This window comes from Somniosus microcephalus, chromosome 11 (genome assembly GCF_052327205.1).
Source record: "Somniosus microcephalus isolate GS21.2 chromosome 11, FLI_Smic_1.0, whole genome shotgun sequence".
Taxonomy (NCBI): domain Eukaryota; kingdom Metazoa; phylum Chordata; class Chondrichthyes; order Squaliformes; family Somniosidae; genus Somniosus; species Somniosus microcephalus.
This window is the reverse complement of record NC_140997.1, coordinates 114,335,275-114,347,927: the sequence shown is the minus strand read 5'-3', so window position 1 is coordinate 114,347,927 and position 12,653 is coordinate 114,335,275. Positions and strand designations below refer to the sequence as shown.

General features: G+C 47.1%; 1 protein-coding gene across 1 annotated transcript in view; it reads right to left on the bottom strand.

Moving 5' to 3' along the window:
* Positions 1 to 12,653, bottom strand: part of plxnd1 (plexin D1) — a 447,766-nt gene that overhangs the window by 188,254 nt on the left and 246,859 nt on the right. The window contains exon 11 of the mRNA XM_086001196.1: positions 9,708 to 9,859. Coding sequence (XP_085857322.1) covers positions 9,708 to 9,859 — 152 coding nt within the window. The remainder of the gene's footprint in view (positions 1 to 9,707; positions 9,860 to 12,653) is intronic.

Here is a 12,653-nt window from a genome sequence, read left to right as displayed (position 1 = left end):
CAGGTACAGAAAATAATCAAAAAGACTAATGGAATGCTGGTCTTTATATCTAGAGGACTAGAATACAAGGGGGTAGAAATTATGCTGCAGCTATACAAAACCCTGGTTAGACCACACCTGGAGTACTGTGAGCAGTTCTGGGCACCACACCTTAGGAAGGATATATTGGCCTTGGAGGGAGTGCAGTGTAGATTTACCAGAATGATACCCGGACTCCCAGGGTTAAATTATGAGGAGAGATTACAAAAACTAGGGCTGTATTTGTAGTGTATGTACTTTGCAGAAGGAACTATATTCTGCAGCCCCTGTATACTGCAGTACCAGTAGTGACCACCCCTGTATATAAGCCTGTGTAGTAACTTTTGCATAGTAGTTCCAGTTTGTCTCCACTCAGTAAAGACCTGTTATAACCAACTCCTGCAGTCCGTGTCTCAATTACACACGGACATAATACTGGCGACGAGCAGATCCGAACTTACCTACAGTCTGCACCACCTCATGGGGATCCATCCCTGAAGCGAAGTTGTCAGAGGTCGAGGCCAGAAGGAAGAAAGAAAGAAAAAAAAACGAACAGAAGAAACGGGCGTCGACTGTGGGCAACCGCCTCTGATTCATCGGAGTTGAAGATTTGCAGGAGAGGTTGTCGAGAGCGGGGCTTGGTTAGCCTGTCGATGGTGTTCCAGCTAATCGGGCTGGTGGCAGGTAGTACACTGATCCTTCCTGGGCTGCGGCGGGCTAGAGCTCGATCGGGTGGCTTTTCAACGGGGCCGAGCAGCATTGTCGGGAAGAGAGAGAGAGAGAGGGTGGAGCACACAGGTCGCGGCCGGTGCTACGAAGCCAGGCAGCGTACAGACCCGAGAAGAGGGAGGAAAGTGTCCCGGAGGGTTTGCTCTGACGACGGGAAAATAAAAGAAATTAGAAGTGCAGAAAGCCGCGAGGAGCTGCAGTTTGCCACGGGAAGCGCGGAGAGCGGCATTAGCAGCAGCGCGGGGGGGGGAAGTGCGCGAAGACCATAGGGCATCACCATCAAGGCATAAAAATGCCAGTAACAGCGCTAGCAGCAGCGGAGAAGACAGAAAGCGCAGGAGGCGCCATCTTAATCCAGCAGGGAAGGCGGCAAAGCGCGGGAGGCACCATCTTAGATTTCCAAGATGCCAAAGACTGGCAATATCACTGCCTTCGATAATGCAATAGAAGACTGGACCACGTATGTGGAAAGAGTCGAAGTATATTGCAAGGCAAATGAAGTAGCCGATGAGAAAAAGGCATCGGTACTACTAAACTTAATGGGCGCAAGAACGTACGGCCTATTGCGGAACCTAATCACTCCAGCCAAACCGATGGCGAAGAGTTTTAACGAAATTGTTGATATCCTACAGGAACACCTAAATCCTACACCGCTGCTGATAGCAGAAAGATTTAAATTCCACAGGAGAAATCAGCATAAAGATGAGAGCAATGCTGATTACCTTACGGAACTACGCAAGCTATCAAAGCACTGCCAGTTCGGAGCAGATATCCTACGGGACAAATTTGTCTGTGGACTCCTGAGTGAAGGAACCCAGAAGAGGTTACTCTCAAGAGAAAGAGCTGACGCTAGATAAGGCTTTCAGCGTGGCAGTATCGTACGAAGCAGCAGCAAGGGGAGCTGCGGAAATACAGCAAAAGCCACAGGAATACGGCACCCACGAAATGACATGGGGATTTGAAAAATGTTATCGCTGCGGCAGAACAACCCATGACCAGAAGGACTGCTGGTCCAAGGACAAAATATGCAGGCAATGCGGAAAGATGGGACACATTGCATGAGTTTGCAGGTCTGGGAAGAAGACTAACGACAACAAAAAGGCTACTAAGGAACAGTACAGGAAAGTACAAAAGATGACGGACAGTAGTTCCGAAGACCAGATGAGCGATAGTGAATCCAGGAACAAGAGACTAAGCTGTCTCAAACTTCACAACGTAATCGCAAAAGAGGATCACCAAACCATTTGGGTCACCCTCACGATAGCAGGGTCTCAAGTCAAAATGGAATTGGATACAGGATCAACCCTGACCGTCATGAATCGACGAGACTACGAGCGGCTATTCTCACACATACCCTTGAAAGACACATCCATTGTCTTGAAGACGTATACGGGGCAAAAAGTATACCCCAGAGGGAAAATAAGGGTGCCTGTCGAATACAACGACAAGGAAATACAGAAATTGTATCTGTACATACTGCAAGATGGTGGACCACCGTTATTGGGACGTGAATGGATCAGAAAGATAAGTTTAGACTGGCACTCCATTCAGGCACTGACGGTGGCTGGTAAAAAGGATGACGACGTCACACCTGGACGATTGTCAAAAATCTTAGCTAACGCCAAAGAGGTATTTCAACAAGAACTGGGAACTCTTAAAGGCTTAACCGCCTCGATAAAAATAGAAGAGAATGCAATTCCCAAGTTTTTCAAAGCAAGACCGGTACCATATGCAATTCGCCCAGCCGTCGAGGCAGAGCTGGAGAATCTGGAGAATGCAGGCGTGTTATCTAAGGTAGACTGGAGCGAGTGGGCGACACCCATCGTTCCTGTCATGAAGAAAACGTTAAATAATAAGTCTGAGGAGCCAAGGAAGGTTCGCATCTGTGGGGACTTCAAGGTGACGGTGAACCCAGTCCTTCACACAGTACAATATCCTCTCCTGAGGATAGAAGATATTTTTGCCTCACTATCTGGAGGGAAGCGTTTTACAAAAATTGACCTAGCACAAGCATATTTGCAGATGGGGGTTGAAGAATCCTGTAGGAAGTATCTCACGATAAACACTCACAAAGGTCTTTACCAATATAATCGACTGGTATTCGGAGTAGCATCAGCTCCAGCGATATGGCAAAGAGCGATGGAACAAGTCCTGCAAGGGATTCCGGGGACTCAGTGTTACTTGGACGACATCCTAGTGACAGGTGAAGATGACAGTGAACACCTTGCCAACCTAGAGCAGGTGCTCACTAGACTACGTGAACATGGGCTACGAGCCAATCGCCCCAAGTGCGAGGTTTTTAAGAAACAGATATCGTATTATAAGAACATAAGAACATAAGAAATAGGAGCAGCAGTAGGCCAATCGGCCCCTCGAGCCTGCTCCGCCATTCAATAAGATCATGGCTGATCTGATCCTAACCACCAATCCACTATCTCAGAACCATCTCCTGAATCTAACAGAAGTAGACACACAAAATAGGAGCAGGATCAGGCTACACGGCCCCTGGGCCCGCTCCGCTACCCACAGGGCCATGACCGATCCGAACCTAGACTCATGTCCAAATTCCTGCCCGCTCCCCGTAACCCTTAATTCCCTTTACTTCTAGGAAACTGTCTATTTCTGTTTTAAATTTATGTAATGATGTAGCTTCTACAGCTTTTTTGGGCAGCATATTCCATGGACCTACCACCCTCTGAGTGAAGTAGTTCCTCCTCATCTCAGTTTTGAAAGAGCAGCCCCTTATTCTAAGACTATGCCACCTAGTTCTAGTTTCACCCATCATCGGGAACATCCTCCCCGCATCCACCCGATCCAACCCCTTCACAATCTTATATGTTTCAATAAGATCGCCTCTCATTCTTCTGAACTCCAATGAGTAGAGTCCCAATCTACTCAACCTCTCCTCATATGTCCATCCCCTCATCCCCGGGATTAACCGAGTGAACCTTCTTTGTACTGACTCGAGAGCAAGTATGTCTTTTCTTAAGTATGGACACCAAAACTGTACGCAGTATTCCAGGTGCGGTCTCACCAATACCTTGTACAACTGAAGCAATACCTCCCTATTTTTATATTCTATCCCCCTAGCAATGAAAGCCAACATTCCATTGGCCTTCTTAATCACTTGCTGCACCTGCATACTAACCTTTTGAGTTTCGTGCACCAGGACCCCCAGATCCCTTTGTACTTCAGTACTTTCCAGTTTCTTGCCATTAAGATAATAACTTGCTCTACGATTTTTCCTGCCAAAGTGCATAACCTCACACTTTCCAGTATTGTATTCCATCTGCCAAATCTCTGCCCACTTACTTAGCCTGTCTATGTCCCCTTGCAGGTTTTTTATGTCCTCCTCACTCACTACTTTCCCTCCCATCTTAGTATCATCTGCAAACTTTGATATGTTACACTCGGTCCCCTCCTCCAAATCGTTAATATAGATTGTAAAGAGTTGGGGACCCAGCACTGACCCCTGCGGAACAGCACTAGTTGCAGATTGCCAGTGAGAATGAACCATTTATCCCAACTTTCTGCCGTCTGTTAGATAGCCAATCCTCTATCCATGCCAGAATATCACCCCCAATCCCGCGATTTTTTATCTTAAGCAATAATCTTTTGTGTGGCACCTTGTCAAATGCCTTTTGGAAGTCTAAATACACTACGTCCACTGGTTCCCCTTTATCCACCCTATATGTTACTTCCTCAAAGAACTCTAGCAAATTTGTCAAACATGACTTCCCCTTCATAAAACCATGCTGACTTTGTCCTATTAAATTATGATTATCCAAATGTCCTGTTACTGTCTCCTTAATAATGGACTCCAATATTTTACCTACCACAGATGTTAGGCTAACCGGTCTATCGTTTCCAGCCTTCTGTCTACTGCCCTTTTTAAATAAGGGCGTTACATTAGCAGTTTTCCAGTCTGCCGGGACCTTTGCTGAGTCCAGGGAGTTTTGGAAAATGATTACCAATGCATCCACAATCCCTACCGACACTTCCCTCAAGACCCTAGGATGTAAGCCATCAGGTCCAGGTGATTTATCCGCCTTGAGTCCCATTATTTTACTGAGTACCACTTCCTTAGTGATTTTGATCGTGTTTAGCTCCTCCCCCCCTTTAGCCCCCTGTTTGTCCAGTGTTGGGTTATTCTTAGTGTCTTCTACTGTAAAGACTGATATAAATTATTCATTCAGTGTTTTTGCCATCTCCATATTTCCCACCATTAATTTCCCGGTCTCATCCTCTAAGGGACCAACAGTTACTTTAGCCACCCTTTTTCTTTTTATATAACTATAAAAACTCTTACTATCTGTTTTTATATTTTTTGCTAATTTACTTTCATAATCTATCTTCCCTTTCTTAATCAATCTTTTTGTTATTTTTTGCTGTCTTTTAAAGTTTTCCCAATCCTCTATCCTCCCACAGATTTGGCTACCTTATATGCCCTTGTTTTTAGTCGAATACTATCCTTAATTTCTTTACTTAGGCACGGATGGCTGTCTTTTCTTTTACACCCTTTTCTTCTCAGTGGAATATATTTTATTTTTTTGGAAGTTGTAAAATAACTCCTAAAATGTACACCACTGATCATGTATCGTCTTACCCTTTAATCTATTTTCCCAATCCACTCTACTCAATTCCGCTCTCATACCTTCATAGTCTCCTTTATTCAACCTTAGCACGCTTGTTTGAGATCCAACTTTCTCACCCTCTAATTGAATATGGAATTCAACCATGTTATGGTCACTCATTCCAAGGGGATCCTTTACTAGGATATTTTTAATTAATCCTGTCTCGTTACACAGGACCAGATCTAAGGTTGCTTGCCCCCTGGTTGGTTCAGTTACATACTGCTCAAGAAACCCATCCCTAATACACTCAATGAACTCATCCTCAAGGCAGCCCTGCCCAATTTGATTTGTCCAATTAATATGATAGTTAAAATCCCCCATAATTATAGATGTTCCCTTATTACAAGCCTCAACAATTTCCTGATTGATACTCCGTCCAACAGAGTTGCCACTGTTCGGAGGCCTATAGACTACGCCCACTGGTGTTTTTTTCCCCTTATTATTCCTTACCTCCACCCAAACTGTTTCATTATCCTGATCTTTTGACCCAATATCATTTCTGTATTACAGTGATTCCTTCCTTTATTAACATAGTCACCCCACCTCCCCTTCCTTCCTGCCTGTCCTTCCTGATCGTTAAATAACCTGGTATGTTTAATTCCCAGGCATTGTCACCCTGCAGCCATGTTTCTGTAATGGCCACAAGATCATACCCATATGTAGTTATTTGTGCCATTAACTCGTCTATTTTGTTACGAATGCTATTGTGGCCACGTGATTGATGAAGAGGGGTTACATAAGTCCCCTGACAAAATTGAAGTGGTAGTTAAGGCTCCAGCGCCTGAAAATGTGTCGCAACGGAGGTCATTCCTCGGATTGGTGAATTACTGCCATAAGTTTTTGCCGAATTTGTCCACAATTCTGCACCCACTGAACGCCCTACTACAAACTGGAGTAGCATGGAAATGGAGCGATGAATGTAAGCAGGCCTTTCAGAAGAGTAAAGACCTAATCACTTCAAGAGAAGTATTGGCTCACTACAACCCATCACTACCGATAAGACTGGCGTGTGATGCGTCTCCCTACGGCATTGGAGCGGTACTGTCACATAAATTCCTTGATGGTTCAGAGAGGCCGATAGCTTTTGCGTCACGCTCGTTAACTTCAGCCGAGCGTAACTACACCCAGATTGACAGAGAGGCCCTCAGCCTGGTGTGGGGGGTGAAGAAGTTCAATCACTACCTGCACGGTCAGAAATTTACTCTACTAACTGATCATCAACTTCTTGTCTCCATTTTCAACCCTCAGAAGGGCGTCCCGATAATGACAGCACAACGGCTACAGAGGTGGTCTCTTTTCCTAGGGGCACACCAATATGACATTGAGTACAGAGGAACTAAACAGCATGGAAGTGCTGATGGATTGTCGCGCCTACCGTTGCCGACGGTGGAAGAAGCACCTGCAGTGGATCCAGTGGAGATATTCCACTCGACCATAGTCGAATGTCTCCCTGTGACAAATGGAAACATAGAAAAGGAAACACGAAATGACCCGACACTCTCCTGGGTCTATGATTTAACAGTGAAGGGATGGCCAGCACATGGCGAACCACTGTTGCCAGCATTCTCGCCGAGAAGAGAACAGCTGTCAGCGTGCAGAGGAACCTTGATGTGTGGATCCAGAGTAGTAATTCCACCCAAATTGAAGGATAGAGTGCTCAATGAGCTTCATGAGGGTCATCTGGGAGGGGTAAAAATGAAGAACTTAGCCAGAGCGTTTGTGTGGTGGCCGGGAATCGATAGAGAAATCGAAGAGATGACCAAGAGCTGTACAGGATGCCAGAAGGTTCAAAACGCCCCACCTTAAGCCCCTCTACATCCATGGGAGTGGCCCTCATCTCCATGGCAAAGGGTGCACATTGATTTTGCTGGTCCATTTATGGACTCGATGTTTTTAATTGCGGTGGATGCACATTCAAAGTGGCCAGAGGTAATAAAAATGTCCTCAACCACCACAGAAAAAACTATCACAGTCTTATGAACCATATTCGCCAGAAATGGGCTGCCTGAACAGATTTGCTCCGACAATGGACCACAGTTTGTGTCTGAAGAGTTCCGGAGGTTCTTAAAGAACAATGGTGTTAAGCATTACACATCCGCCCCATATCATCCAGCCACCAATGGATTGGCTGAGAGGTTCGTTCAAACATTCAAGAAGGCTATCAAGGCAATGTGTAATGAAAACATACCCCTACAACACAAGGTGGATAACTTCTTGTTTGCCTACCGGAATGTGACACATGCGGTTGCCAACCAAACTCCAGCCATGATGTTCTTCAATCGAAGACTACGATGCCGCTTGGATTTGGTTAAGCCAAACATCAGAAGAGATGTGGAGAACAGGCAGTTTCAGAATATGAATGAAAGGCCGACCAGGAGTTTTAAGATAGGTCAACCAGTTTTGGCCCGGGACTACCGCACAGAGAAATGGCAGCCAGGAGCGATATGTACACGGCAAGGACCTCTAATGTATACCGTGGACGTTGGAGAGAGCATTGTAAGACGCCATGCTGACCAGATTCTAGAGTCACTGGAAAACGTCAATTCCACACCACGATCCGATACACCTGGTGATGAAACCGAAGTACCAATTGCATCTACCTCAGAATCGGTGATATTGGAAGCAGACAAACCAAACAACGACGTTGATCCCGAATCAACTTTGCCAGAAGAACCTGATACCCCAAAGAGGCGTTATCCAGACAGAATCAGGAAGCCTCCTCAAAGACTGAACTTATAATTGCTTAACTTTAGCTAATGTATCTAGCAACTGTAATTGTAAATATGTTATTTAATTATTAATCGAATGTTATGTACTGTTTAGCTAAAAGGGGAGGAATTGTAGTGTATGTACTTTGCAGAAGGAACTATATTCTGCAGCCCCTGTATACTGCAGTACCAGTAGTGACCACCCCTGTATATAAGCCTGTGTAGTAACTTTTGCATAGTAGTTCCAGTTTGTCTCCACTCAGTAAAGACCTGTTATAACCAACTCCTGCAGTCCGTGTCTCAATTACACACGGACATAATAGTATTCCCTGGAATTTAGAAGGTTAAAGGAAGATCTGATCAAAGTTTTCAAGATATTACGGGGAACAGATAGGGTAGATAGAGAGAAACTATTTCCACTGGTTGGTAAGTCTATGACTAGGGGGCAGAGTCTAAAAATTAGAGCCAGGCCTTTCAGGAGTGAAATTAGGAAACACTTCTACACACAAAGGGTGGTAGAAGTTTGGAACTCTCTTCCGCAAATGGCAACTGATGCGAGATCAATTGTTAATTTTAAATCGGAGATTGATAGCTTTCTGTTAACCAAAGGTATTAAGGGATATGGGCCAAAGGCGGGTACAGGTAGACTATCCTTTATCCGAAAACCTCGGGACCAGCCGAGTTTCGGATAAAGGAGAATTTCGGATTTCGGAAGGTGGGTCGGCGGGGGTCCGCGGGGGGGTCGGCGGGGGGTCGTGCGCACGACTTACGCTGACGCTCAGCGTAAGTCAGTCGGGGTCGGCGGGGGTCGGGGCCGGCGGGGTACGCGGGGGGGGAGGGGTCGGCGGTTGTCGGGGCTGGCGGGGTCGGCGGTTGTCGGGGCTGGCGGGGTCCGTGGGGGGGTCGGCGGTTGTCGGGGCCGGCGGGGTCCGCGGGGGGGTCGGCGGTTGTCGGGGCTGGCGGGGTTGGCGGTTGTCGGGGCTGGCGGGGTCGGCGTGCGCACGACTTACCCTTTATCCGAACTTCCGCAACCGGAACCCTCTAAAAACCGAAGGTTTTTTCGTTCAGCGTAAGTCGTACGCACGACTTACGCTGAACGAAAAAACATTCGGTTTTTAGAGGGTTTCGGTTTTCGGAAGTCCGGATAAAGGGTAGTCTACCTGTATATGTAGTTAGGTCACAGATCAGCCATAATCTCATTGAATGTCAGAGCAGGCTTGACGGGCTGAATGGCCTCCTCCTGTTCCTATGTACTGTAACTGTACAGGAGCTGACAGACACACATGGGCCGTACAGTACCAGATGTGAGTGAATCGTCCCCTTTTACCAGCTGTGTACTGTACATGTACAGGAGCTGAAACTGAGACACACACGGGCCGTACTGTACCAGGCTGGAGTGAATCATTACCTTTTACAGGCTGCACGCAGACACACACACAGAAAGCCCACACACATGCAAACAGTCTGCGCACACACGCACCAACAGACACACAGACTGCACATTAGCCAACTGCCCCAATGGAAGTGCTGAAAATCACCTTTATGGTAGATTTCCGGCCACAGAGAGCTGAAAACCAGAGGGGAGAGAGAAGAGAAAAACTATAGTGAATTTACTTACTGTTCTGAGACTATGTAACTCTCCCACACAGGAATGCACGATACGTCACCAATGTGAACATTCCCAGCGATGTCACTGTACCTGCGGCCCAGGTTCCTGCCTTGTATTGTGAGGAGGGTCCCTCCGTCTACAGGCCCGGTCAGGGGCTCTATCTGAAAGACACGCATTCTCCAGTCAGCTGGCTCTTCACTAACACTCTCCCTTTAAACTAGAGATAGCTTAAAACTTCCATTACACAGGGAAACCCATTTAGCATTCTGGGCACAGATGTTCACACTCGCTTGCACTCTCATAGTGGCACTGAAAGCCACACGAGATCACACATTCACACACTCATATATACACTCTTACACTCTTGAGACATACACACACAAATACACACTCTCTGGCACACACTCACTCACACTTTCACACAGATACACACACTGTTGCTCACACTCACTCACACTGATGCTCTCACACTAATGCTCTCCCACACACACGCGCTCACGCTGTCACACCCTCGCACTGGATGATCTCCTGAAACAGTCAGTAGACCGAGTGAGCACACACGGTTGCTTTTCCCCCATAAGTTACCAGACTTCCAATAAGCTTGCTCAGTGGCTCAGCAAGTGAATACATTGCACAGAAAAGGACAGAGCCAGACAGAACAGGGAGATCCAGGGACAGCCCAGTCTGGGCAGTGTTAACAGTCCGCGGAGAGATGGTGGGGTTAGGCCCAGTCCGGGCAGTGTTAACTGTAATGTATATACCTTTAAGGGGGGAACTATCTTTTACAGCTCATGTATACTGCAGTACCGGCAGTGACCACACCTGTATATAGCACTGAGTAGTAATCTGTACAGATCAGTTCCAGTGTGAGCCACGTTTAGTAAACACCTGTTGTACCGTTCTCCTGCAGTCTGTGTCTTATTATACACGGACACAACATTGGCGACAAGGCAAGTTCGAACCTACCTGCAACTCTGCATCACCTCCCGGGGATTCGTTCCTGGAGATCAGTGGATTGGAGGTCAAGGCCAGAGACTCGGGCGTCGACCACGGGCAACCGCCCAGTCATCCAGCAGAGACTCGAGAATTGCGGGGGAGGCTGTCGAGAGCCAGGCTTGGCTTTCCAGTTGAGGTGGTCCAGCGAAACGGGCTGGCAACAGGTAGTGCGCAGACCCTTCCCGGACAGCAGCGGGCTAGAGCCCGACCGAGCGGCACAGCAAAGGGCCGAGCAGCGTCGATGGGGGAGAGAGAGAGAGGGCAGAGCGCACAGGGTGCAGCCGGTGTTCAGGGGCCGAGCAGCATCGGAGAGAGGGAGAGAGAGATGCACAGAAACCCGCGAGGCGCCGCCATTGCCACGAGGACCGCCGAGAGCGGCGTTGGCAGCAGCGCAGGAGAAGCGCGCGAAACCTACAGGGCGCTGCCATTGCCACGAGAACCGCCGGGAGCAGCGTTGGCAGCAGCGGGGGAGGAAGGAAAGTGCGGGAGACGCCATTTTAAGTCATTGGGAGACGCCATTTTAAACCACACCCAAAATGCCGAAGAGTGGCAGTATCACCGCATTTGACAATGAAGTCGAAGATTGGACTACATATGTCGAACGAATAGAGGTATACTGCAAGGCAAATGAGGGGTCAGATGACAAGAAAGCGTCGGTATTGTTAAATTTAATGGGTGCAAAGACGTATGGTTTATTACGAAATCTAGTAACCCCAACGAAGCCAATGGAAAAGAGTTTTGAAGACATAGTAACGATACTACAGGAACATTTAAACCCCACACCGCTGCTGATAGCAGAAAGATTCAAGTTTCACAAACGGAACCAGCATAAAGATGAAAGCAATGCTGATTATTTAACAGAACTGCGCAAACTATCGAAACACTGCCAGTTTGGAGCGGGACTGGCAGATACCTTAAGGGACAAGTTTGTGTGTGGGCTTCAAAGTGCAGGAACTCAGAAATGGCTTTTATCTGAAAAGGACCTTACGCTGGAAAAGGCTTTCAGCATTGCGGTATCATATGAAGCAGCAGCACGGGGCGCTGCAGAGATACAACAGAGACCGCAAGAATATGGCACAAACGAAATGTCATATGGAACAGAGAAGTGCTATCGCTGCGGCAGAACAACACACGACCAGAATGATTGCTGGTTCAAAGACAAAGTGTGCAGACAGTGTGGAAAAGTAGGACACATAGCACGAGTCTGCAGGTCGGGAAAGAAAACCAGCAATAAGAAACCTGCCAAAGGAAAGTACAAGAAGGTACATAAGATGACGGAGAATAGTTCAGACGAACAAAAGAGTGATAACGACTCCGAAAGCAGGGAACTGAGTTGTCTGAAACTACATAATGTGATCACAATGGAGGATCACCGAACCATTTGGGTCACTCTCAAGATAGCAGGAGTCCAGGTAAAGATGGAATTGGACACAGGATCAGCCCTAACAGTCATAAACCGACGGGACTATGAGCGGCTATTCTCACACATACCCTTGAGAGACACAAAAATTATTTTGAAGACGTACACGGGGCAAAAAGTCTACCCCAAAGGAAAAATAAGGGTGACCGTTATATATAACGGTAAGGAAACACCAAAACTAGACCTGTATGTATTGCAAGATGGAGGACCACCATTACTGGGACGTGAATGGATCCGGAAAATACAACTGGATTGGCATTCCATACAGGCACTGACTGTGGCTAACAAAAAGGATGACGACGTCACACCTGGGCGACTGTCAAAGATCCTAACTGACGCGAAAGAAGTGTTCCAGCAAGGACTCGGAACACTAAAAGGCATGACAGCGACGATTAAAATTGAAGAAAACGCAAGCCCACAATTTTTTCAGGCCAGACCGGTACCTTATGCGATCCGCCCAGCCGTCGAAGCAGAGCTGGATAGTCTGGAACGTTCAGGTGTACTGTCCAAGGTAGACTGGAGCGAGTGGGCTACACCCA